This window comes from Varroa jacobsoni, unplaced genomic scaffold, assembly GCF_002532875.2.
Source record: "Varroa jacobsoni isolate VJ856 unplaced genomic scaffold, vjacob_1.0 scaffold_886, whole genome shotgun sequence".
In the NCBI taxonomy this organism is placed as follows: domain Eukaryota; kingdom Metazoa; phylum Arthropoda; class Arachnida; order Mesostigmata; family Varroidae; genus Varroa; species Varroa jacobsoni.
The window spans coordinates 114,877-141,028 of record NW_019213788.1 but is presented as its reverse complement, the minus strand read 5'-3'; the positions used below and the strand labels follow the sequence as shown (position 1 = coordinate 141,028).

The following is a 26,152-nucleotide window of genomic DNA, read 5'->3' as shown; positions in this document are numbered from 1 at the left end:
TCTCGTCTGCTTGCTCTATCGTATATACCTGCACTAGACCGCTAGCATCGTGACCTAACAATCATACCTTTAGGCAATTTGTACAAGTAATAAATTGTCATACACCTCACATCACTACAGGTCCATGAGACCGACCCCCTCACGATACAAGTCTATTAGTAAGCTGTTTTTTTTTTTCGAGCAACATTGGTTATTACGAAATATGCTTAAAGGAGGCAAACACACTTTTCATAGTTTAGTCGACAGTAACACTCAACTTAGAAGGAAGTTAATGGCCAAATGATTAGTATTCCGCTTGAAGAGTGACTACTTTTAAACACACAAACACCCATAGGGATGTGTTAATCTTACATTATTATATTTTAGCTTATGTAAGAAACACTTATCTCTTAAAGCTCATTAATCGTGTGTTAAGCCTATCTACATCAGTTCCACGCTTACAATATTAACACTGTCTGCATGTGCTTTTAACGTTAATTTTGTCAATATGACAAATATTACCTATTGCGTAAAGTCTTTGCACGTACGTGCCTAGTCTCTCTAGATGATAGGCTGAATGTGAATAGTCTACAGAAGATATTTTTATTGTGCCCTCTTCGCTTTGGCAGAACCATATTGATAAATATAGAGCAATTATATCGAGTTGAACGGGCATACAGATAGTTTAGGACGTGTTCTAACAACACAACAATTTTCAAGAACGATGAATCTCCTAGATTGACAACCTCCAACTGGAAGAGAAGATGTCTGGCCGAAGGGCTAGAAGCCTGCGATATGCCGTGTTTTTGCGAGGACTGTTACTACTATGTACAGTTACAAATAGTCCGTGTGCACTCTCTATATTTTGAAGTAAACACATTCACATGGACAGATAAAAAGAGCAGCGTCAATATGTTGATAGAAGTTTATCGAGGCGAATCGGGCAAAACGTGCTTGGACGGCTTGGCTTGTGAGTTACTAATACCAAACCATCGGTGTTTTTATTCTCCTCGCTTTCTTACGTAGCCTCCTCTTTTCGGTATGGTTGAGGCTTTGGAGACAAATAGCTTCCGCGGCCCCGCTAACGTGAGACAAACAGAGATCGTTTCTCACAAACGCTCCGGGCAATTACTCGTACAAAATCGAAGACGATCTCGCCTGCGCTACTTTGCCTACTTTCTTGGCAGTCTCTCTCGGCTCTACGGTGTTCACCGCTCTGTGGGTTTTTTCGCAGCCACAACTATAAAAGCAAGAGAGATTCGAGCGGCGAACTGACGAAGGGGGCAAAGAGGTAGGTGCCCCGACGGCGCCTTGCTTCTTTGCCGCGGTTTCGCACCAAGTTCATTTCGGCAGCAATGCCTATCTTTAGACACGACCGAAAAAGTCGGCTTGGCTTGGGTGTGAGTGTCACCTCATACTGTAACAGCTGGTCTACGGATTTGAGACTTGGCACGTTAAACTTGTATGTGTCCGGGTGGTTGTTCGCTATTTCATTAAACGTGCAGTAGTGCGTGCACTTTTGTAACTTATTGTATCTCACTCGTTTTGTATCGGCAATAATTATCGACGAATCTAAACTTAGTTGTGCTAATTATTGTTATTTCATCAAGATTAGAGACTATGCTATGTTAGTGAGTAAAAATACCTGCATTTCTGCTCCTTTTATTTTTTTGGGTCTTCTATTCATTATCCAGTTTCCATTCACTTGATTCATCCCTACTTGAATAGACCACAGGTTTGGCGCACTGTTACATTTTTACGGGTTTCTCCATCAAATTGATATTCCTTGACATAAGGGTCCTATCCAAATACATCTTAATTTTTACATGTTAGATTTTCTGTATCAGTGAATGCTTGACAATGAGTGTGGCCAATACCTCACGGATGCTATGGTATCGTTCCAAACCAGTTGTGGTGCAACTTGCTGTATAGCGAAGAAGAAGTCCACCCTGAGGACTCTACCGGGACGTGAGCGCCAGTCTTTTTAGACCTGGTGAATATGTGAAACGGCTATCATGTAGTGGTCTACGCTCGGCCCTCAAGAACTTTTCTCAGCTTCTTAGCGGTAGCAGCGGCGGGAATGAATAACTTTTACGTTTCCAGTTCTTCCTTAGGAAACGTTCCGAGCAGCCCATCTTCTTTTGTGCAGCCACTCACGCTTACATTCGCCTTCTTCTGTCCTTGGCAGTAGCAATAGAGAGCGCAGGAACGATATGGTGGTCGATGGCGCCACCGCTCGCTGGCACGCGGTAACGACACGAGCGAGAAAAGCAAGGGGCGGGCCACGCACTGCCAGAATTTGCTGACACTGTATTGAGCGGCGCGGAAGCGAGCTAAAGACACCAAGCAGAGCCAGCTATGAACGTATGGAAAAACAAAAACCGACCAGAAAGAAAAACGCGCACGAGGGAGGACTGGAAATGTACAGCAGAAGCTCATACAAACGAATAGGAATAAGAAACAACACAATTGGAGATACTTCGCTGCTTTGGCTAGCCCTTTCTAGGTCTTTGTACTTTTTTCACCCTTCTGTCTCTGGCATACGTTCTAATTCATATTTTTTACATTTCAGACGAAAACATCGAAGGGCACCGATTCAAACAGAAATAGTGGGAAAAAAAAGATGAGGAGCGCTAAGCGGAAAATTCCATAAAAACAACTGTCCTTTTTAGAAAATATGGACGTTAGCGGCAATGGTGGAAAACATTGCCGAACGAAAATAACAAAGAAAAAGAAATGTAAGTGGATTCTATTTTGGCCTATAATGAGTACGCTCGTGGTAATAGGCGCGTTCTGAACAAAAGACGCCTGACTGAAAACTGAAGCATTGCAATTGCTGGCACAAAATCCAGAAAGTTTTATTCTTGTGTAAAAAACACGCGAAGGCGCAGGTTAGATAATTCAGTTTTACTAATTATAGTCTAGTGCATGATATTGAGGCGTTTTGAGATTTGCTCGGCTTGTGTATGAGTTACCATTAACATTCCATAGCAATTGCCAATTAATCGAGACTAATCCACGATTCGCTATCATATATAAACAGAAGTCTTGTCATTTCTTTTCCTAACGAGCATTCAAAACAAAATAGGCGCTTGAAGCATTCCAGTTTATCTCACTCAATAACGCACACGAAACGATTTCTCGGGAATGGTTTAGGACCCACCGTGTTTATCCCCGACTAGCACAGAGAACAAATTCAGTTATTCATGGTTACAGAAATAGCAGCTCTAGTAGAATGTCCTGTCACTACTGCATCCCCGTAGCTACCCGAGCTTCGTTTTAAAGAACGGATTATATCTGCTGCTCCGATACGAACAGTCGCCAAGAGAGGAGCTTTGGTGGCCAAGTAGAATACTGGAACATAAGAGATGGAAAATGAGGGACGTTAACCAATCACCGAGCAAGAAATCTGCCAACCGCAATGTCTGCGTCGGCGTTGTGTGTGCTCGACAAACGATGTTGTGAGCAGAGCGACATGCAGACAACGAAATTCAACGGCGAAAATGAAGGTCGGCGTTTGAACGTCACCGCCTCAAATGAAATATCATGACAGACGACGATAGGCGAAAACGACTACTGATGTATTCGTCGCCTGAGGCAGTCTAGCTTTTTAGGGAATAGGGGTGCTTTGGTGAGGCACGCAGGATCTCGGGGGAGGGTCGTACTAGACCGTAGGGTCATGAAATCGGCCCATCTCCAGAGTTGTATGGATCCAATTCCTGATGCATTCTTCTGCATCCTGTCATGGCAACTATTCGTCTGCAGAGCGTTGCCTGCAAGGGCGTCAGCATCCACAACGTTTGTAGTAGTTGAAGTGCATAAAAGCTGCAGGGAACTGACTGCAGTCAGGAAAGCTAGCAAAGCATGGCAGAGCCGATTGGAAGAACAGCGTTTCTGGGCCCAAATGCAGCTTTACCCTAAGTATCACTGTCGCACTTAGTCCCATGCCCTCGTCTTCAACGACCCTGCCCCGGAAGGCAAGCCACCAATGGAATGAAAAATCGCAACTAGGGAACGCAGCAGATTGTGTGTGTACTTGGACTTAAGGCTGCGCCTTGTCCTTTGCACCCCTACGCGCATTTTGTACTTTGGATTGCTTTGCGCGTCTTGAGTTCGTCTGTGGACGAAACTCTAAATACAAGCGCCAGAAATCGCGGCAAATAACAGAAGGGGAATAAAGCGAACGCAAGGGATCCAAAAGTACGCGAAAGGGTAGATAGAGGTTGAAGGATAGAGAACGGCCGACGCGGGTCCGAAACTCCAGTGTGCATGAAAGATTCTCTCACTGTCTTCGTTTTCCTGTTGTTCTACTCATGATGCCGTCTGTGGTAGTAGCATAAAATAGCGCCGTTTGCCACTCAACAACACGAAACGACTTGCCCGGTCCGTTCTAGCTCAGCAGACGCTGACGTGACGACTTAGTTATTTAGCATTCTACGAGATTGTTCTCTGATCCAGCTCTTCTCTTTTTTCTATAGCTTTTTTTTTTATTTCTCAGGGGTTCTTCGCATGAGAGAAGTTCTCACGGACTGAGGAACTCCCGCTATTCCTAGCGCCTTCGCCGCTGCCATTACCACCGCCAGCGCCGCTTGTGCGTCGGATTACTCCACTTCACTAGGTCACTCGCCTGACTCCGCTCTGTTATTTGAACAAGAAGCGACGGCAGTCCCAGTGGCGGTGCAGATGACCCCGATTGTCATTGAGTCAAGCATCGGTCAAGTTGCTCGGTCTAGAATAAAATTATGGACTGGGAAAGGACCAGCCAGGGATGGTGCTTTAGTCAAGGAACAACGAGGACGACAAAGGCCAGATGAACCGAGGACAACTACGAGCACAACCTCATGCTTTATGCTTTCGTTCTCACTCAAAGCGGTCAAATATCGAGGTGTGAGCATCATATCGTTGTAGTTGTATATAAAACGACGCGGGCCTAGAAACGTATTTGTGTTTGGCTGATGTACAACCGAGGAGACAGATCAATCACAATTCCTATGAAGTTTTAAGAATCTCAAGAGAATTAACAGCATCTGCATCACTGCAGTCATTGAGATCTATCTGACGGTTGCTACTAGAGTGATGCGGAAGAATTAGCAAAAGAAAAACAGTAGTTTTATATGGCTTATAAGCATAAACTCGACAAAGTCCTGTTGTCGCGCAGACCGCTAATAATTCGAAGCTTTCAAAAGTTAGTTGGAATTGTCACTATACATGAAACACATATAATAATGCTATGCTTTCTGAGACCGGCTGAGGCACAGATTCACACAGGTGTCTGTGTGTATAACGCCCGTGCGGCTGACGTTCGAGTCAATTACCCGATGTGGGTGGAGTCGGTCTACTACTTTAGATACAAGTTTACCTATTTCTTTTTGCTGTTTTTCTCCGTTTCTATTTCACAGGATTACTTCCATAGGTTATCGTGGCTCGTGTGTACTCTGACATTTTCATCACGAATTTATCCCAAGAACGTCGCCTTTGGCAGGCACTAGCAGCTCATTCAGACGTGAGTGAAACGATGAAATCACAAGGCTAATAGGCTTGCAGCAACTAACGCCAGAACGGTTGTATGACTCGCATCCAATGAGCCTTGTGGCTCGTGGTCGCGCCCTATGTTGACAAAGAATAGAACCTATAAGGGCATGTATATTATGCAAGTCCATTATGGTTTCGGGCCACTGCATGTTATTAACTCAGAGAGTAACAACGCCATCGTCGGAAAAGGCACTAAACAGGCAGCTAAAGCAGCTGTGAGCAAAAGTTGTTCCCGCTTGTGCAACCCCTATGCGTGCTTTGTAGCAAAAAACACCAAATGAAACAAATCTACTTTATATATATATATATATATATATATATATAGGCTCTCGAGCGATTCGCAAACTTCTGATAACATACGTAATTAAACTTAAACTGAAGCCACGCTTAGCAGGCAGTATACAGGCCTCGTTTTAAGTTTTATAAATTGAGCCTGGTAAGTCAGCATAGCAAAACTAACAAAAGTAGGATACAAGGACAATCAGTCTAGAAAAAACAAAACATTTAGTAATTTTCTAGGCAGAACAAATTCTACACCTAGTATTATCCTTAACGAGAAATAAAGCGTCTGCGTCGTACCCGTCATATCCATTGTTTCGCACGCACATATGTTATTTCTACGCTAGCAGTTGCTAGCATCAGGGAAATCTATGGTTCTTCGGAGAAAGTCTTATTCTGCCTTGGTACCGGAAGGACCGCAATGTCGGAGTGGTTCTTCAGGTCTTTAATTTCAGAACTGAACACGAGGAAACGTGGCTCTGTCGACCTCGTCTCTTCCTCTTAGAGAAGCGCCGTTTTTAGTTTACCGTGCAACTCTTTACCAATCTATGTGTTTGCCTTGCGTCGCTTTCAGTTATAAATCCAACAGCTCAGCTTTTTCAGCTTTGTTCGTGTATGCCAACTAATGTCGATGAATAATAACATGCTAGGACTCGCACAAGCTAGTACGCCAAACTTATCTGCAAATTCGAGTTCGTTCCGACTCGAGCCAGACTGAACGTGTTTCGATCTATGCAGTGGCAATCGCTGCTTTTGGTTAAGTTCTATCAGAAATTCGGTTACCAATTCCGTTACTTACAGTAGCAGTAACGATGCGTTAGAATCAGCAGTGTTTTATATTTGTTGTTCAATTGCAGGTCTACGTACGGTATCGTATATTAGAGTTACTTGTTTTGAAGCGCGGTAATATCGCAAAGTTTGCATCCTGTGGCCTTCCTTCCGTCCTCAGGGACCTATCGAAAGCGGAACTAGAGAATACAAAAGCGGTCCGACACACCCTAATGGGAACTTAACTATACGGAGAATTACACAACGGCAAAGTGAGGATAGATCCTTGCATAGCCGATGGCATCAAGTAAAGAAAGAGGTCCAAACTTGCAAAAGACAGAAGAACCCAGAGTCTGGTAGGAAAACTCAGGCCTTTGACATAAAAAAATATTTGCCGGCGTCTAGGCCTTCTTTTTTACGCTCTCCCACGTTCTTGCTCGCTCTATCGCTTATGCATGATGAGGTGCGTCTTTACTAGTGTCGCCCGAGGCGTCGGTAAGGCTGTAGTAGTGCCCGCTAGGGTTGATTCCTTCCTTGGCTAGTTAGCGTTCTAGTGCGACGATCCTTACGATAACCAACGAAAGACTTCGCCGGTAAGGTAAAACACACCCCCAAAGACCGACAAAAGAATATTTGGTACATGATGACCGGGTCTCGTGGACCAGTCTGCAGGGCCGCGTGCAGGCACAGACAAGGCCTAATGAGAAAACAGTCCCGCAAAGGCCTTTTTCTCCCGTACAACCGGATCCAAAGTCATATAGAAGTATCCGACAGCAAACGAATGACAACAAGGAAACGTGGACGTTAAAGGCTGGCTTTCTGGGTTAGATTGGGATGCTGATATGACAGAGATGGGACGGCGTGGCGAGCTGCTCTCTCGTCCGTCAAACTGCGGGCGGGCATAGGCCCGTCGGTTGGTGGACCTGAAAGAACAAATGAGTCCCGCAGCTGCAGCCACGACTGCCCGGGAATATCGGCAACCTAGGAATTAATTATCTCAGTCAAGTCGCGCAGTCATGTTGGCCCACGAAAGCGACAATACGAGAGGAAAAGGAGTGAGCAGTATGCTTGAGAAGCAGTGTTATCTCAAGAAGGACACAGGCAAAGACGCGCCACTGGTGACAACGACAATGATAACCATGAACAAGAATTGAGGCCAGAGCAGACTGGGATGGCCAAATATATATATATATATATATATATATATATATGGAGAGAAAAAGAGAGGTTGGAGAACGTAGAAAGGAAGGGAAAGTTGAGATACTGCATGCAGATGAAACACAGCTCACTCTTTCTGCCGGATTTAGTCGGCGCTTTTCGCCCGAGACAGGGGTGAGCCAAAACTGTTGTTAGGGTGCTGGAGGAGCCTGACTCTATGAGAGGAGCGGTGGGCAATGGGTGCTGTCTTTCTTGCATGGCTGGATTCCAAAGCAATTTCCCACCGACCCTAATCTGCAAATCGCGCAGATCTCTCATTGCCGCAGTCCTCCGTTTCTACGTCCGTACACATTTATTTTTTTGACGCTCGGTCGCTGCCTGCCTGCTTTCCATGTCTGAATTATTTCTAGAGTGTAGTTGAAAGACTTAAGAGGGTACGAGGTCCGCGGCGAGTTTGTACGTTCCCCGAGTCGTCCATCTACTATGAACGAGACGAGATGAAGGCTTAATCTTCTTCCCATCTTCCATTTCTAACCCCCCGTTGCTCTCCACCTAAGAGGACCACTGGCCAGCTAGCTTTAATCTTTTTCCACCACCTTCAGGAAGGGACCCTTTCTTCGTGCACCCTTATTACTTCTAAGATTTGCCAAACCATCTGGCGTGTCGGAGTTAGCCGACGTCGTAACCACGGCTACTGACTGAAGCCAACATGAGTCAATCCGAGGGTGGAGAAAGCAGATGAAAGAGGATAATCGTCGCCTCGTTTCAATGCAACTACGCCAGCTGCGGGTCCACGAGGCCATGAAACCATGTGCTTGTTTCTTTTCAAATAAACAGGCGCGCTCCGGGGCGACAATGTGATTTGAGAATATCATCGCGACAGAAATATTATACAGGTTTCTCTCCACACCTACTATTTCCTTTAGTGACTACAGCAGAGCGATAGGGACGACAGTGACGACAACTTAATGATGCTTGCTGCACAAAGAGTAGAATGTCGGGGTATGATACCAGATTGACCAAATTGTCGCAGCATACTCGCTAACAATTCCAAGCTTCTCAGGTCGTCATCGTACCAGGAATTGCTGCTAGCGGCTACTGTGCTTCTATTTCCACCTTCACTTTCCACTGATCGTTTTTTGGTCGCCAAGGAAAACAAGTAATCCCCAGAGATTCCATCTGTCAGTTGCCCCAGATGCTGTTTTAATGCCTAAAGAGCCAGCGCCCCAAGTCTTGACAATCCTCCCTCATGTTTGCTGTTTGATTTTGTTCGTTGGTTGCGTTCATCGCTGGCTATTGCTGAACCGGTTGCCGCTGGTTTTTGGCTTCAACAAAATCGAGTAACTAAGCAACGGTGAGTAAAAGCAGCGCACCTCTAGTGTTGACAGAACCGTAATGTGAAACAGAGGGAAATTTCTTTTCTCATTGCCTAACGTCCAATGCGCAATCTCTATAGCCACAGCTGTTGCGTTGTTGCGGCAGAAGAGATCATCCACAATATCCCCTTTTGGTTCCTACGTAGGAGTTGTATCCTACGAGCAAACTTCAGTACTCTACTCTCTTGATTAAGCATTGCCCCATTACCCTCCCCCTCCTTTCTAAGCTTTTGCAACACAGCCGATTGTCCACTCACCAGTGCGATGGTGGCGGTGGCCATGTGGGGCCAACACCAACAACGACGCTGATGACGATGGCGAGCAAGCACCCTACTAAGACCATGAAGTCCGCCCAACCCATAAGCTCTTTCCCGTTCGCGGTTTTCTCGTCCCGTTGCGTTTACCGTTGGCGTTCTTCGTGACTCCCGACTTCCTTCGATTTTCGGCAGCACAATCCTACAGTAAAAAACCGATATCTAGCTCTTTTTGCTAAGCAGCTGAGGTAATAACAGCAAAGTGCTGATTCGGCAGGAAGATTCGGACCTTCACCGTCGGGGGCATTGACGCCGGCATCGCGACGTTGGTCGTCGTACATTTGGAAATCGTTTTGGATAAAAGGAGAAATCGAAGAGGCTTGCTCTGCTGGTCGTTTTCGGTCGACCCGACAGATCAACCTTCGCACTGTGGCAACATTACAACAGACCGTCGCACGTGTGTAGCTCTTTTCTCTTGAAGGGGGTCTTCTTCGCTGTAGAGATCCCTTTTAGGATTGCTTCCTGATCGCTCGTCGGCGACGCGTATTCGCCGGACGCTGACCCAATCAGCCGCCGTTCGTTTACCCATACCTCTAAATTCCTTCCTGATTCGCCTTTTTCTTCTCGGCTTTGCTCCTTGTATTACCTAGCCTGATTTCCTGTTTAGTTCCACTTCATTCGTTCGCTTTGTTGGCTAGCTCTCTTGTCTTTCACTAGTTGCCGACGGGTCGATCTGTCGGCATCATCCGGTCCGTTAGATAAGGTTCGACATGCCGCCTGTGCTTGTGTCTGCGAGCAAGCCAAAACCTTACGGACAACGTTCCTGGGACAGAATAAGAAGGAATGAGGGGTGGCAGCGAATAAAGGGTAGACCGTGCATCTAAGAGTGGCAACGATCTGTATCAGAGCTTTGGAGAGATCTTAAGTCCACAGTTTAATTCCATTTGGAATTGCCAATTGATACGTGACGGATCTGTGCTAAATAGCGCGTGGAGAAACTTAGCGTCGGGGTAATTTTCGAACTAGGACACAAGAAATAAACTCTCGGATTTACAGAGGCATTAGTATTATAACTGCTAGTCAGTCTGTGATGATGAGCCCAGCACAGATATGACAGTGCTTGCAGATGAGGAAGTGCTGGTTTCGAACTAGCAAATGATTGCTTCTCTATTTTGTTTTACTAAATTTATTTTTGAACAGACCCCGACTACAAGTACCTTGGTCAAGCCTAAAATTCGCCCAAGTAGGCTCTACGATTGTATGCTTATTTATCAGATGTTGTATGTACTAGATAGGCGAAATATTATCGGTATGTCTAGGACTTGATTTAACTGATGTATGTTTAAAGACATTGATGACCACAAGGACTACTAATTTTTTAACAACGATCTTTCAAACTTTACATTCGATTTTCGGTATCTTCGCATAATATGTCGTTTGTTTACCTTTTGTCTGAATACACGCACATGTACAACAGGAACTGCTTATCTCAGTCTACTACGTAGCTTACCTTTCTTGCCTAGCATGCTATCGGAAGTTTAGCTATAGGGATCGTTGCAGATTAGCGGTATCACTGGAGAGTTAGCATTATGCCACAAGTTGGGCACTTTTTATAATAGTGCAATGAAGCTGCCTGTTTAAACCTCGTAAGCGAATATTGTCTGCTGCGCTTCGATAAGACGGCAGCCAGCCTTGGGGAGTCTTACAATCACAGAGTTTCTCATATTAGCACAGCTTCTCCCCGCTAACATCATATAAAGTTCCCTATAGAGTGTTATGTGTTCTATAGCTAGCGGATGATGGACGAAGGGACTGTTTAATTAAACATCTTTAATTTAGTTTTTGGATTCGGACGGTCTTACGGTAACAGGCAAAGCGACACGTTCATTACTCGTAAATGCCTCTCTATTTCCGACTACTTGCCTTAGTCTGTTTTCCTCGTTCTCACAGGCAGTGGCAACCTTTAATTCCAACAAATTTCGAAATCGTTTGCGAAACTTTCACTACCAGACCGTTTGGTAGCTTGTTGGCTACCGATCCGCAAGCGTAATTAGCATCTTGAACTTTCAAGGCCAACGACAACAACAAAGGCGAACTTCTATAGCGAACTTCAGCCGCTGTAACATTTTCTGTCTTTAGTCGGCTGAATGGCCATTGCTTGGGTACCACAGCTACGGCAGTACGTATTCGAAAATGGCGTTTAGCATCGATTTCGCTGTTCGGACGCGATACCTCTCGCGAGACTGTGTACTGGCAGCGCTCCATTTTCTGTTGTTGGAAAAAAAAACTGATCTTTTGACTCGAGTTCTGATGAAGGATGGAAAAGCCTTGTAAAGCAATAACTGACTAACTATGATTAAGGCGAAACTGAGGTATTGAAATGTCCTGAATAAAGTCATCATCGGCAAAAAGCGAGAAAATAAATATCCCTGTTCAGAGAATACATTTTAATATTAAAGGATAGTATTCAACCGTAATGTTTACCTCAAAGGGATATTTTTCAGTTGACTCTCCACAACGCAGCAGCGTCGGCCGTGTAACCCAGCGTAATCATACTTGTCTCAAAAACTTACCGCATATCTTATGTACACCAAAGCATGTAGTGCCATTAAATATAGGATGCGTTATAAATAAATGTATAATATGTACAAGCTGAGATATTGCACCCCCGTGTTTCCTGTATACGATGGCAGACAGCGACGTTACATCCCTTTTCGCCAATGCTTACGCAAAAACTCACACTTCAACGAAACTTATTGCGTTTACTGGGCTATCCAATCTTCCTTTCTGACCTGCTCTCTCTTTCGTCCCTTCTTTGATTCACAGGTCTTCATATTCGATTTGGTGCTAAACAGCTAAGACAACGACGAAGATGACGGCGATGAAGCGCTCCCATTCACACACAGAAGATTGAACAGCACAGAGCCATATACTATTACTACCACTATGAATATTCATAGGTAGAAATAGTGCTAACCAGAACGGGCATGACAGCTGTTTATACGAACGCGTCTAGGGCGTCTCTCCTTTCGGTTCTACTGAGTTCTGCCGCTACTTTTTCTGCTGTTGGTCCGAGTGCATGTAGTATTATTGCTCTTGCCGCATCGGCCGTTACTGCCATGGATAATCGAAGCGGTTTTAAAGTAAGTAGTGTGTCATACAACCACCAGATGGTATCTGGTGCTGCTGCTGCTGGTGCCCTTTAGTCGGGGACGCATTAAATAGCTTTGGCCACAACGCTGCTCGTTACAAGGACTGGCTTACGTGGGTGGGCTTGTAACGCACTCGTACGTTAAGCAAGGCTTACCAACGTAGGCGCAATTGGTTGCCACGAGCGCCGATGCATGTTAGGTGTCCTGCATAGCCCCAGACCAGTTGAGTTGGAACATTCTCTGCTGTGAGACTGTGTGAAACACAGACGGGCTCTGTCTGTGTTCTAAACGAGCACTATTGCCTTCTGCATAGGTACCACTACACAGTGCAATGACTTTGCCAGCCACAGAAAATAAGTGCGAAGAAACTACTTTACTGGCTGTATTGGGCTTACCAACTCAGACCTGTACGGAAGCATTAGAGGCTTCCTAGACAGGCTCCATGCTCCCCCTGTAGAGTAAAAGCCAACAGCAAGGGCTGTAATGCTCGGTGTTTGGCTGAATGTAGATGTTGCGTGTACGTAAATAGTGTATATCCAGGTTGGGCACAGACACTCAGCACGGCAGGCAAGCTCAGTTTTGCCACCCACGCGTTCTCATTATAAAAGACGAAACCTTGTATCGAGTACCTGCCTTTGCTGCTTTTTCGAGGCCGACTAGCTTTTGCTATCACTGACGGCGCACGTTTTTCCGCATCAAGGTAGCAAGTGTGGGTTACCCTGTAGTAAAGCCCAGTTACGACATGTTCAACACAAGTCGACGCAGTGACGATGGCCTGTGTCGTTAAACGGAGAAAAAAAAATTGCATAAACTGTAGTGACGGGGAGTAATCGTTGTTTGCGTCGTAAGCATCAGACCTGGCTGACGAATAGATAGCTATTATGTAACAGATTATATAGTAGCAGTAGTCGTGGACAGAAAATAGAAGTTAACGTGAGTCGTTTGATAGTGACAGTGTATAAGTTAGCGGTGCTACTTTTATACCTAGAGAGAGAATACCACTCAATCAAAGTAACAGCACAAGTCCGCACAAGAATATATATATATGCCTGGGAGACAGCAAGAACTTCTGTTGCTCGAAACTACAGGTACCACATGGTCTACGCTATTATTGTTAGGATAAACTCTAGCCGAGATAGCATGGACAAAAACTAACGTTTGGCCTATATTAAGGTAATTTCTTTTATTTTAGAGATGATTTGATATACGCATACTGCATACCAGTATAAGGCAAAACAGATCTTTGATAGAGATCAATCGTTATTTTTTTGCTATCAATACTACTGTTGTTATTTTTGGTTCTCCATAATATCTTGGATGCCAGTTAACCCTAATCTGGCATACACACGCAGTCATCTTTCTAGAGGCTACTTTTCTTACAGCTACGGCCCATACGCCCAAGTAGAAATAGCACAAACAGGGAGTGTAACTTTTTATCTAGTAAACCGTGTTTCAGGTACCTTATCTATGTAACATTACGATCTTGTTCGCGTACTCAACTAAACAATACCAAACAGGAGTGAGGAATGGGGCATAATAGGATAGGCGTTAGACAATAGTGGATTGTTTCTATCCTGGCTTACTTTGTTTTTTTGTGCTGGCTTTGTTTTCACTATATCGCCCCTGCTGCTGGTTATACTAGCAATGCTGCTGCCTCTAAAGAAGTCACTGTTAAACTCTTCGCTGCAGTGCCCGCTTCGGGAGCGCTATCCGTGATAGAATACTCGCAGAAAAAGAGGTAACAAGCTCCTTGCTACAGCGAGTTCGCTCAATGTGGAGTAGTCAACGGAGAACACTGAATTACATGCAGTACCTCAACTCTTTAATGTGTTCTCTGACTTAGCAACAACGGCCTCAGTCCTGTTCCCTCTAGGGTGAAGGACGAAACCGGCCCGGCCGGGATTTACACTAAACGAGAGGGTGTTAACGGCGGTAGAAGCTATGACGACTCCGTTGCTGCTTGCACTGGCGAGAGCAAAAGCATAATTTTCTTTCTCGGATTAACTATAGCGACGGCGCCTAGGCACCCCAGTAACTGTTCCGGAGGCCTACGCAATGTGTTAACAAATCCAACATATCGTGCACCAGATGTGTGCGCTCGAATCTTATCCTGCGTATTTTATAGGGAACCGGCAGTGTATGTACGGCTCAAAATAGTGTTTCTATGGGAAAGCGAATTTTGCAGATATGAACAGAAAAAGTAACAGTTTGTTACAGTGTAATATAACTTCATTTCAGAAAAAATATGCGTTCTGCAACGTCAACAGTGATGCTTCCATCGCACAGTAGCTACAAATATGGCCTGATTTGCAGTGGAACTTTTTCAACTCCTTCTGATAGAAGGCTACTCGTAAAGACGCCACCATCGTGACGTGCACCCGTGGCGATGGCGGAAAGGGCCGTTATGTGGACGATTCACTAGGACCTCCGTTCCGCTTGAACAAGCTAATAGCGGCGGGAAAATAAAGAGACGGTTTTTGTCTTTTAGACTGAGTTGCAGCCTAACTTCATCCCCCAAGGAAATTCGATGCTCCATGCGTACTGAACCACCGTTACGTCCAAGGAAAGCGCTATAAAGAAAGTATCCGCTGTTCATCAGCCTGGGCGATCGCTTTTAGGCACCCATATAGTATGCAAGCAACCGCAAGGAGTAGCGCACGAAAGACCGAGTTAAAGATGTGCTTTTCAAACTTAAGGCTTCAGGCTCTCTTCTAAATCATAATAAATTCTGCAAAACGGAATTGCGACGAGCGGTCAGGTCAGCATATAAGGCCCTACCGTACTGTGTAGCAGTGCTTGCTCGAGCAGCGTTGTCTGTCTGCTCAAGCTGGTCGACGACAGTTCGAGCCACATTCCCGCCCCCGTCAAAGGTGATGAGTCGGGCAACGCTGGCATTCGTCCGCGGCGCTTTTTACAACGAGAAAACGGCGGCACCTGTGGCACGACTTGAACAAGTCTGGCGGTGTCCCGAATAACGTAAGCTTGAGCCCGACCCAGAGCTGCTTAAAACCCTGATTCCTCTGGGCATAACCATAAAAAGCACTACCATGGAAGGTTACCTATATAGCACAACGATAGGTACATCGAGCACGCGCCGGAAGCTACAGGTGTGCATACATTTCAATCGTGTAACGTCTCGTAGCTCTAAAATTATCTAGTGTACCAACGAAGGACCGTCTGTCTGGTTAGTGTGAATCGGCGAGAACAGAAAACAACGTATCTGTGTGGTTTCAGAGATTATAAACATCACAAATCGCTAAGCGCACGGCGTCACAATGGGTGCAAAATGTTGAACATAAATAGCTAAAAAAAGTATGAAGGGTAAAAAAAACTGATTTTTTGGATATAAGCTAAAATAGTATGGAGCCTTCACGTTGCACAAGAGAAAAATAAGATTTTTTCGCTTGTCATTGCCGAAGCTGATAGCAAGTTCGTGAACAATGGAAGTATACAGGGACTGATGAGGAATCAGAAATAATTTTGATCCGCCGCAATATTTACCCACATAGTCCGGCCATAAACCTTAATATCATTACTCAGGTTGCCGGTAGCATTTAGGCAAGTACCGTATGTAGGTAATGAAATAAAAAAAATAAAAGCGATATCCGAGAAGTAATAACAAAGAGAGCAAAGTAAGCAGGTCGGTGTAAAGAGCACGAAAAGATCCCTAAATGCTTAAAAGCGAGGCTAGGCGATATCCAAACTGAACTAGTAAAGTGGCTTACGCGTCCTTTTTCACCGGGAAAATTGAAGACGAAATTAACTTTTGGCAATGTAAATTCCAAATTAGAAGAACTAACAGTTTTCGCTTTAATCCTACACAAAAATAAGGATGGGTTTATAAGTGCTTCTACCATTTGATACCTTCATTATATTACTAAACGCGGCCTATAATATTATGCCTCCTGGTCACAATTACGTAGATGACGACTTCGAATAACAAGTGACACAGAGTACAGCGGACACCTAATCAAAAGTTTCGACTTTCTTCGAAGTCGCATAACTTGATGGAACTTAGGTTCGGTGCTGACATTGCCCTGGCAGTTTTGATGCCTGACGTTCTGTTCTTGTGCATGAGAAGAAGCATTCTCTTCAGCCGAAGTAGCTCAACCTCGTTTGTTCTTGTACGGACAGGCCTCGGAGCTGCTAGTTATCTGTTAGGCAGGGGAGAACTTGGAAGAGTGAACCACCCCTACCGCCTGGAGAATGCCTCCACCCGATGTACGCAGATGGCAAAGACCGTACAAAAACGACAAAATCACCTTTTAATGACACTGTCGAGGATGGCGGCAACGCCTCCTTCGGCCAACCTGTCTATCGACCATGAGGCAAGCATCGAAGGTGGAACGAGGCTTGGACCTCCGGGGCCAAGTCACGCACAGAAAAGCACAGAACGGAAAAAAGAAAAAATGGGGTTTTAAGGGTATACGCCTTCGTGGTTTCACCACTTCAGCACCCTAGCTTCACCTACGCGGCAATAAACGTCAAGATGTACCCGATACAGAACCACCCTAGCTACCTCCACCCCACACCGTGGAATATACAGGTCCCCAACGATCCACCCAACCCCGCCGGTTTACTAAGTTCTTCTCAAGTAGAGGCTGCTGAACACCTCAAGGCAAGCTACTGGCGGCGGCTTCATAACAGCTTATCTTAGCATCAGTGTTATGCTATGTAGCCTCTTAGCCTCAAAGAAGTAAGAAACGAATTTTAAGCGCCAGCTGGATAGAGAGAATAGACAAGAATAACTAGATGTGGAAACTCATTGACCGAAGTCGTTTTCTGTATCTTTCTTCCCATAGATTATGTTCTGAACGGACCCGTCGCTATTGAGATCGGATGAAGGGCAACCACTAGTGGCGGGATTGTCAGACTTCTACTAATACTTCTCTACCCAGCTTTGTAAGGATTAGATTTGGTTGAGGTATAGATGTCTTCGTGCCGTATAAACGATTAATTTTTGACGGATGAAGAAACACATCTGTCTGAGTAGGCGATAAGCCGCCGATGTGAGCCGCCAAGTGACGACTGCAACAACTATGACCACATATAGGGTAATAGTTAATAGTTTCTATTTGGAAACTTTTTAATAGAAATGCTAGTTCACACAGGATCAAAGCTACTATTAATATTTTATGTGCAGACCAATGCTTCAGTAGAATTAAAGGTGTGAATCAATCCGATCCTAAACAAAGCCGTCTAGTAAAGGAGGCCTAACAGGATAAGAAAGAGGTCATTATAAAACTAGCAGAGCTTGTCTGTCAGTTGTGCAGATTTACATAACGTCATAGTAAAATACTGTACAAGTATTGATTCCAATGCAGTAACTCATTGGGTTGTTGTGCATATAAGTACAAAGAAAACAGTTGGTTTACATATATATATAACTAGATCGCTTCCTTCGTTTTCGTATCTATTAGTAATTATACTGGAAATATATTTGAGGGAAATTATATTCACAAGAATAATAATAAATTAATAAGAATAAATATAACTTTATCGAAACTTCTCGACGAAAACTAGTAAAAACCTATCAGTGGGTCCATTTGCGAGGACTCATCCTTTTGTAAAGCGCTGAGCGGAAGCTATTGGTTAAGACGGGCTGCACGAGAGATCCCTTTCAGCTAAAAAAGTTTGCTGATGTGTTTCGTCAAAAGGGGCAAGATAAACTCATATATACTATCGCTGACGCGAGCGATTTGCTCCATATACGCAATTTTCACACCACTGTACAGAGCAGCGCCGGTGCACACACGTACAAGAAAGCTTACACGGGCACTGACGTACATTTCTCTAAGCCGACTCCTATCTAACATTACTCACAGTACGTTCGGCCTCGCTGGTTGGTTAGCTGTTGCGTGCTGCTTGGAATGATGCCCAGCAAACAACGTTCCTTCAGGCGAGGTCACTACTCCGATGAGGCACGCATGTCAAAGGCCTTAGCCAAAAGGATTCTTGGTTGACTCGCTGGCTAGCGGCTTCTCATATCCTTCCACTTTTTTCTCGCTTTTCCTAGGCGTTAGCTTCGCCTCAAGAGATACTCTGACAGAGGAGAGTGCGGATGCGCGGAAAAAGCGCCTGCCGTTTTCAGCTCACAGCGCCCAACGCAAACGCAGCTTCAGCCAAAAGCGCGCAGTAAAGGGAGACGTCTAAGAAGCGATGGTGGTGCTCTGCGTTGCCTTCTCATAGGACACCTAGAAGTGTCGACTACCGAAATAGCAGCCCAGAAACCAACCTCCCGGTGGCTGCTATCCGCTGGTCGACCCACAGACCTACGCCTCCTTTCTATAGGACAAGGTGATGAGAAGAGGACAAGAAAGAAGAAAGAGTTACGTGAGAAGAAGCTGTGTCAGTAGAAAGAACCTGCCGAGAGGCATTCGTTACAGAAGAAGATTAAGGCGTCTGTAGCTCGCGTCCTAGCCTTGACTGGCCCCAGCTGAAAATTTTAAGGGATGGGACGAAAGACCAAAATCCCATGAAAAAGGGTAAAGAAAACGATGCGCATCGGTGGACAGAAAATGTGAGTCGAACGAACAGTAGGGAGAGCAGACGCCAGCTAATTAGCTCTCTGTGCTTTAACCGCAATTGAGGCAGCAGCGGCTGTCGGAACCGACCAAGGATGCAGAGGCAAGGAACACCTTTAAAAGAGTGCCGCTGACGGTAGCAGCAGCTTGTTCGGCTAGCGGCAGGTCGAAAGGCCTTAAACAAGCCTGCAAAAGCAACCAAGCTCCAAGGGCAAGGGGTAACTGAGAAAACTAGGAACGTTTGGTTTGTCGGTCCTCTGCCCTGACCGGCCAGGCGGTCGACGCGGAAGAAACAGGAAAATCGAGAGGTTAGGATGCGTTGATGGTGCTGGTACCGCAATGGCAAAGGGAATGGCAGCGGCTCTGAGGAAGGCGGTAGAAGTCCAGAAGACGCAAAAAAAGGAATCGTGGGAGAGGCTGCGATAGCGCTGCAAGGCAAGGCGCAAACCCCCCGGGAACATCCATCAAGGGCAAGCTGACCGCGGTTAAGAGGATGTAGACTCAGAATGAGTACTTATCACCCAAGAAGCAGCCTCTAGGGAGTGGGTGCGTGCGGTTTGGTGATCTTCGCTGAGTTGCCCTGTTCACGAGGCTTTGAGGGAAATCACCATCCGCTGCCTCTGGAGCATCTAGGTTAGTTGTAATCCTGGGTGGCGTGTCTTTTACAATTGACATCACCGCACGATTCAAATGGCATCCTTCTTTCGCCAGCGTTACTTATATAAGGAAATCCGTGTACGAAATAATGAAGTATTTCTAGTAGAAACCATAAAGTCACCGATGTGAAATTGTCCCTCGTGTCCTTACGCCGTTCTAATAGAATTCCGGACGCAATGCTCGAAACACTTAAATGCACCTGGCATGCAAGCTGACTGAGAAGGCGCTCTACTCAACGTGCCAATGTTCCTACAATATCTTCCTTTGAAAAGCTAAGCTCTGACATTTAAAAAATTTACTCCACACCCAATATTGCACGAATAGCTTAACTTTTCAAGCGAATAGAACCGTTTTGTGGATGCTGGGACCTTGTCCATAACAAAAGGATGATAGCACACTAATTTTTCTTAATGCATTTAGTATACCATACACGTGTGTTTTTTTTTTTGCCTTGATCTTATCTTTTATTGTACACTGCCACGCGACAATTAAGCGTACCAGACTAGAGGAAGCAGAGTTAAATGCTAAACACAAAATGATAGCATATAGACATTTCTGCTGTATGATGTACTTATCTCTTAACTACGAGACGCTTCACCTTGTCATGGCGCAACTAATGTTTAGGCTTACCAAAACCAATTGATTCTCTCTTATTTTTGCGTCGAGTCATTTGCAACAGTACGTGCATCACAACCCTTGCCGCAGTCGAGTAGCTGCGTTGATTATGACTATTAAAGCACACCTTTAGCTGTTTTCTCAGACATTCAATGTACACTTTTGCTTAAAGAGGAAAGCCACAAGTGTTGGCTATTGAGGACTCGCCTATTCCGAGCGAAAAATTTTCACAGCATACCACAGATCGGTAAAGACACCCTTGTCTAAATAAAGCCTTTACTATTCGAATGTCGAATAATTTTCGTCGGGTTAGGTTGCTCTCTTAGCCACTTAAGCTGAGAAGAATAATGTGATGATCTTGAAGCAACCAGACCATTTTATGGGGTTCGACCGACACCATTTTTGCCTCTTCCAGGGTTAATTTTTATAGCCTATTCTCCTTTTGAACCCATTTATCCCCTGACAAATCGTTGAGGCCTAAAATCGAGCTCGGCGGCCGCCTTCATGCAAACGCCGGGGGTGCGATGTAAGCGTTTGAATTATAGAAAATTTACCTGAGATTAATAACAGGTAACTAGATGCGCATTGCAGTGTTAGCCTATTGAGAAGTGCACATCTTTAACCTAAATATATAAATTTGTATTCATATATTATACAGCACAATACAACGGTATGCCATAACAAACGATGCAGTTCTATTCCCGGAATACAAATATGCGTATTTATGCCAAAATAGAACATTTTTTTAAGAACTTTATTATTCTATATATATATATATATATATATACGAGCTATAAATAAACTATCTCACTAACTACTCTACTTTGACGGCGTTTGAGCTAAGTGCAACACGTGAGTCTCTCTATCAGTACCTATCATGGTTACTTATGCAACTCATTTCTACATGGAAAAAAGGACACTACTTCTTGTCGTTAGGAACCTACAAAAAATGTATTACTATACGACCTGGTCTCTATAGTGCTCATATATATATATATATCTCTTACACTATTAGCATTACCTACTAGATCTAAATACGTATGCAAAAACACTCACCTAACGTATGAAGTTTGTTGTTGGCGGCCTGCTGCTGTTGAGTAAGTTGTTTATACGCTCCAAGAGGGATTGGCTCACCGTCTTCCCGACGCCACGATATCGATGGCGTAGGATAACCACGCGCTTTGCAAGCCAACGACACATCTGCTCCCTCACGGACGACAACGTCTGCTGATGATTGTTCCACCAAAATATCTGGTGGGACTTTTGGCGCAATATATAAGCCAGAATAACAAATGACAAAAGCGAAACAGGCAGAGCGATGCCAAAAACATTTGGATGAGACAAACATACCGCGTAGGAAAATACACAACGCCACATATGGCGCCGCAGGTCAACCAAGTCGTTATAATAAACAGGCCACAAATTGTCCAAGATTGCAGGGCGATACATTGAGTCATTGTGTCAAGTGATAAAACGGCGTTAACAAACGTTCGACACGTAGGTTAAGAAGATCGTTACGCGATAGGGTACAGTGGCATAGAGCATAGAACAATGGGACAAAGGATAATAAGACAGTCAACAAATGTTTTTGAAGAGACTGAAACCGTTTAGGTACTCATTGACATATCTGTAGGTATATGCCGTGGGTTTCGTAAAATGAATTGAGGGCCGTACGATACAGAATCTTACCAAACTCGTTTCTTAAACATGACTATAGACTAAGCTCAAAATGAGCTAAAGAAGAACAAGATGATACAATAGGCCAACGTGGATAGATTTATCTAGAAACGTTACTTATTAGAGATTTGTGCACGTAGCACAGTATATGGAAAGTATAATAAGTTTGTTTCATTATATGAAATTGTAGAGGTGGTAGATTTTTTTTGTATTTCTCGGACGATGTTCCCTTTATTGGCCTAAGGAAAACTTCGGAAGGAGCTCATTATTAACGGCTTGGGGTGAACACTTCTAGCAGATGTGCTTGTTATGCACTTTTAAGCCTTCATAGAAGAGGCCACAAGAGTTCCCTCTCATATAGAGCCTAAACACACTTAATTTACATCGACTAGTTTCTTGCTTTCTACATTCATACGCAGTTGATTTCGTTGTATTCGACTGCGTATGTGCGCGTCGTCTCTTTCGGTATCTCTGAATGTCTGGATTTGCTTGTCCTTTGAAACTATAGGCAATTATCTTCATCTGTATCTATCACATTATACATTTACGTGTACGAGACGAATACAACTGTGAATCTTCAAAAATGACGAGCGGTATTTCAATTGTAAACGTGGAGTGAAATAAGAGAGTAGGATTTTTTTAAAAATTCTTCAGTGCTTCATTTAATCAAAAATTATATCAACGTTACGCTTTTAACAGTCAAATTACACAATAATTATAATCTAATGATTATAGTTGTTTAGTGAAAATCGTTTCTTTCTTTAGTAATTTGGTATAATAAGTAGTAGTATTTTGACATAGTTCGATGCTTGCGGCTGTCCTCGTCCGAATTCAACCAATTGGCTGCTATTACAGATCAAAATTCTGGTTAGAAAGTTAGACCAAATGCTTACCAATAAACAATACATCTGCAACACGAGCAATATTGATATAATAACAATCACAAGAATAACAAAAACAACAATCGTAGTATCATAACAAGTTATACATTAAAAATAATTTGCAACAGCGGTAAAGATAGCTAGAATCACTACAGATTTCGAGATGGAAGAAAAAGTATCAGAAACGATCACAACCAAACCTATATCGCTCTATTATAAATACTTGGAAGATAGACGTTTGCAATGTAATTTCAATCGATATTTAGGAAAAAAAAAGGTGCAAAGACAGGCAAGAGCAACGATTCTTATGTAAAGCGAAATAACATGTTTATATCTATATGGGCTCATCAATAGAAGTCCCGTGGTAAGGGCTGGGGCAGCGAAGGGCAAAGCGGGAAGTTAAAGGGCCAAAGAACTAGAAAGGAAACAGATTTCTGTCTGAGATAACGCGATAGAAAGCCAGACAAAATAGGTTACATCTCGCAGAGCATTTCTGTGTCTCCAAAAATGAAAAAGGGACACCACCAACATAACGAATAAAGGGTCAGTGCTCCGCATGTTATATTATACACAGATAATGGTAGAGTGAGGATCAAAGCAAAAGACAATTAATAATCCCTGTCTCGTTAGCAGAACAAACGTTACAGGGCAGCACGCAGTCAAGAGAACCAGACTAGAGTAGACAGATATATGTAAGGGGGCCAAGTAATGCTAAGATATAAAATGCGTTAGGAGGCTGCTATAAAATGGACCGGAGATCGACGTAAAAAGAGGGGTAAGAGTTACCTAGATACTGACAGAAATTGATAAAAAAAAAAACTATTGAAAAAGTGGGCAAAGAAATTATATATATGTAAGGGGGGAGAGAGAGGTTAAAAGCATTAGTTACTCCACTGTACGCTAATCGTGAGTCAGATGTCCGATGGTGCGCGACTGGTTACGAAAGATGAGTGGGTAGCCGGGTAGAGAGGTCAACGGGACAAAGTCACTGTCAGAAGATAGACAGGGCGGGCAGCGGGTCGGGACTCAGTCGGTTAGGCTGGGGAGAAACATGTCAGGCTGTGTCAGTCTTAGCGGGAAGAAGGAATCGGAGCAAAACCCTTTTGTTGTTGAGGGTTAAAACGAGGTTATGTCGGACGGCTTAGCCCTCCCTTGGGGTTTGAAGAGACCTTACTATGCGCGGGATGGGTTAGAGATGATCGGCTATTGACCGATTGATGAGGTTCATGAGAATGGCATTAGTAATGGAGATGAATATGTCCTGTATGTTGTTGTTGACGACGACGACGACGACAACGACGACGACGACGACGACGATGACGATGATGATGATGATGATGATGATGGACTGATTATGAAGGCAATGTTGTTGTTGATGATGATGATGATGATGATGATGATGATTGAGCGAACATCGTGGTCAGCTGATTAATTGATCGACTGATGGGTGAATGTTGAACTCGTAAAATATATATTATCATATTACATTTATATAAAGACAGAAAAAACATATTTTTGTGTTAAAAAGAAATTTATGTCAATCACGCACACTTCACACTCATACCTCTCAATGCTAATAAGTAGTAATGGTGGCTGTTGTAGTTTTTATAGTGGTGCTTGTTATCGCTGTTGTATTTGAAAGATGGCGGACTGTGCGGCAGTAGCCGTATAGCGGAAATGGGAAAGGATATTTTTGGGGTGGGACGGATAAAAGGATAATGGGCAGGGGCAAAAGAACTGTCCGGGAATATGAAGTGAATATAGTTAAAACGAGTATTTTTGGCTGTAGCAGACAGGTCGATCTTCGATAGACTTTTCGGCTGCTTGTGTCCTTATAGAAAGATAGATGAAAAGAGAAAGTAAGAAGCGGAAAAGGCTGCCTGAGTCTGCCACGATATATACTCGTTATATACCGTGTTGGTCGTAGCTCCCCGCTGTTTCGTCGCCTTTGTAACTCGACGGATCGATATTGATACTCTCTAGCTTGCTGGACATAGAGGCCTGGAAAGGGTCAGTGGAAACTCGGTGGAATTCGCAAGTTTAGGGTTTCTATAAGAAGCGTTATAGTCGTCAGTTGGATACAGGTTTAGAAGGCTTGTTAGATGGAAGGCCAATGCTGCTGTGTATAGACCGAAATGAAGAGAAAAAATAGCTCGGATGGTTGGTCGGTTCTAAGGACGAAAAGGCTCGGTGAAGGAAATAGATGCTCCGTATTGCATTGTTGTGGGCGCGGCAGTAGGACGCAGTATAATTAATGGTGGCAATAGATTATCGATAGTGGTAATAGCCGTCGATCTGTATACGATTGTATACAGACTAATTACGATTACATGATGAATGAAGAATAATACAGTGGAAAGCGATTACTGCTTGGTTAGATTGTTGGTGTCGCCTCGACAGCGGAAGAACAGTGCTGATAGAGTAGATAAGATAGCAACGCATTTTCAAATATAAAAAAAAAAAAAAAACATTGATTCATCATATCTATAGATAGCTATACAAAAAATAATAAAAAAAAAAGACCGGTAACATTGTCAGTGCCGTAGACTGTGATGTCAGTAATTATAGTATTATAGAATATATACTTGGGGATGTGTGGGGTAGTTTATTCCCGAAATCCGGCGTCGACGCACCTCGCTGCGTACGTGAAGGTGGCGAGCCGTCTAAAGTAATGCTTAACGGCCGAAAACATAAAACGACTACTTGTCGGGAGGAGCCAATATCGTGAAATGACTTCGGTAGTTACAAATGAGGGTGTTAGCAACGTTAAACGTCTGTATAAGCAGATACAAATCTAGTGTCATACGCTACCGGAACAGATGTTCAAAAAATTTATAGAGAAAGAAAAGTAGGGTGGAGAAGGAGAAGGTGAATTCAACTCGATCACGTCATAGCTATTATTTTCTGGCCAGAAAAACTAGACTTAGGTACAAATTAGTAAAAAATGAAGTGTCTTAGGGTGAGCCGATTACTTAACTAGCGTCAATGCAACTATTCGACGATGCAAAAGACCAATAAGGGTAAAATATTAGGGTTAAATAGAATGAAAAATAAGATAGAGTGTAGAGATTCATATGTGTAGGTAGATAAGATAGACGCTAAGGTTAACGAGAAATATTTCACTAATTTGAAGTATACGACAACGAAATCACTAAGAATTTATTGATCAGCTTGCCTGTTTCTTGTTTATTACCGTTGACCCGTGACGATGCGGACCATGCCCAGTCGGCCAATATATACTACTATTAAATATTAGATAAATTATGTGTGCATATATATACACATAATCTATCTAATATA

The 26,152-nt window shown here is 43.8% G+C and overlaps 1 protein-coding gene across 3 annotated transcripts in view; it reads right to left on the bottom strand.

Annotated features, from left to right (window-relative positions):
• The window catches only part of LOC111264695 (lachesin), a 132,540-nt gene that overhangs the window by 12,958 nt on the left and 93,430 nt on the right, over positions 1 to 26,152 (bottom strand). For all 3 annotated transcript variants that reach the window (XM_086970157.1, XM_086970158.1, XM_086970159.1), the window contains one exon: positions 21,351 to 21,554. In XM_086970157.1, coding sequence (XP_086826283.1) covers positions 21,351 to 21,554 — 204 coding nt within the window. The remainder of the gene's footprint in view (positions 1 to 21,350; positions 21,555 to 26,152) is intronic.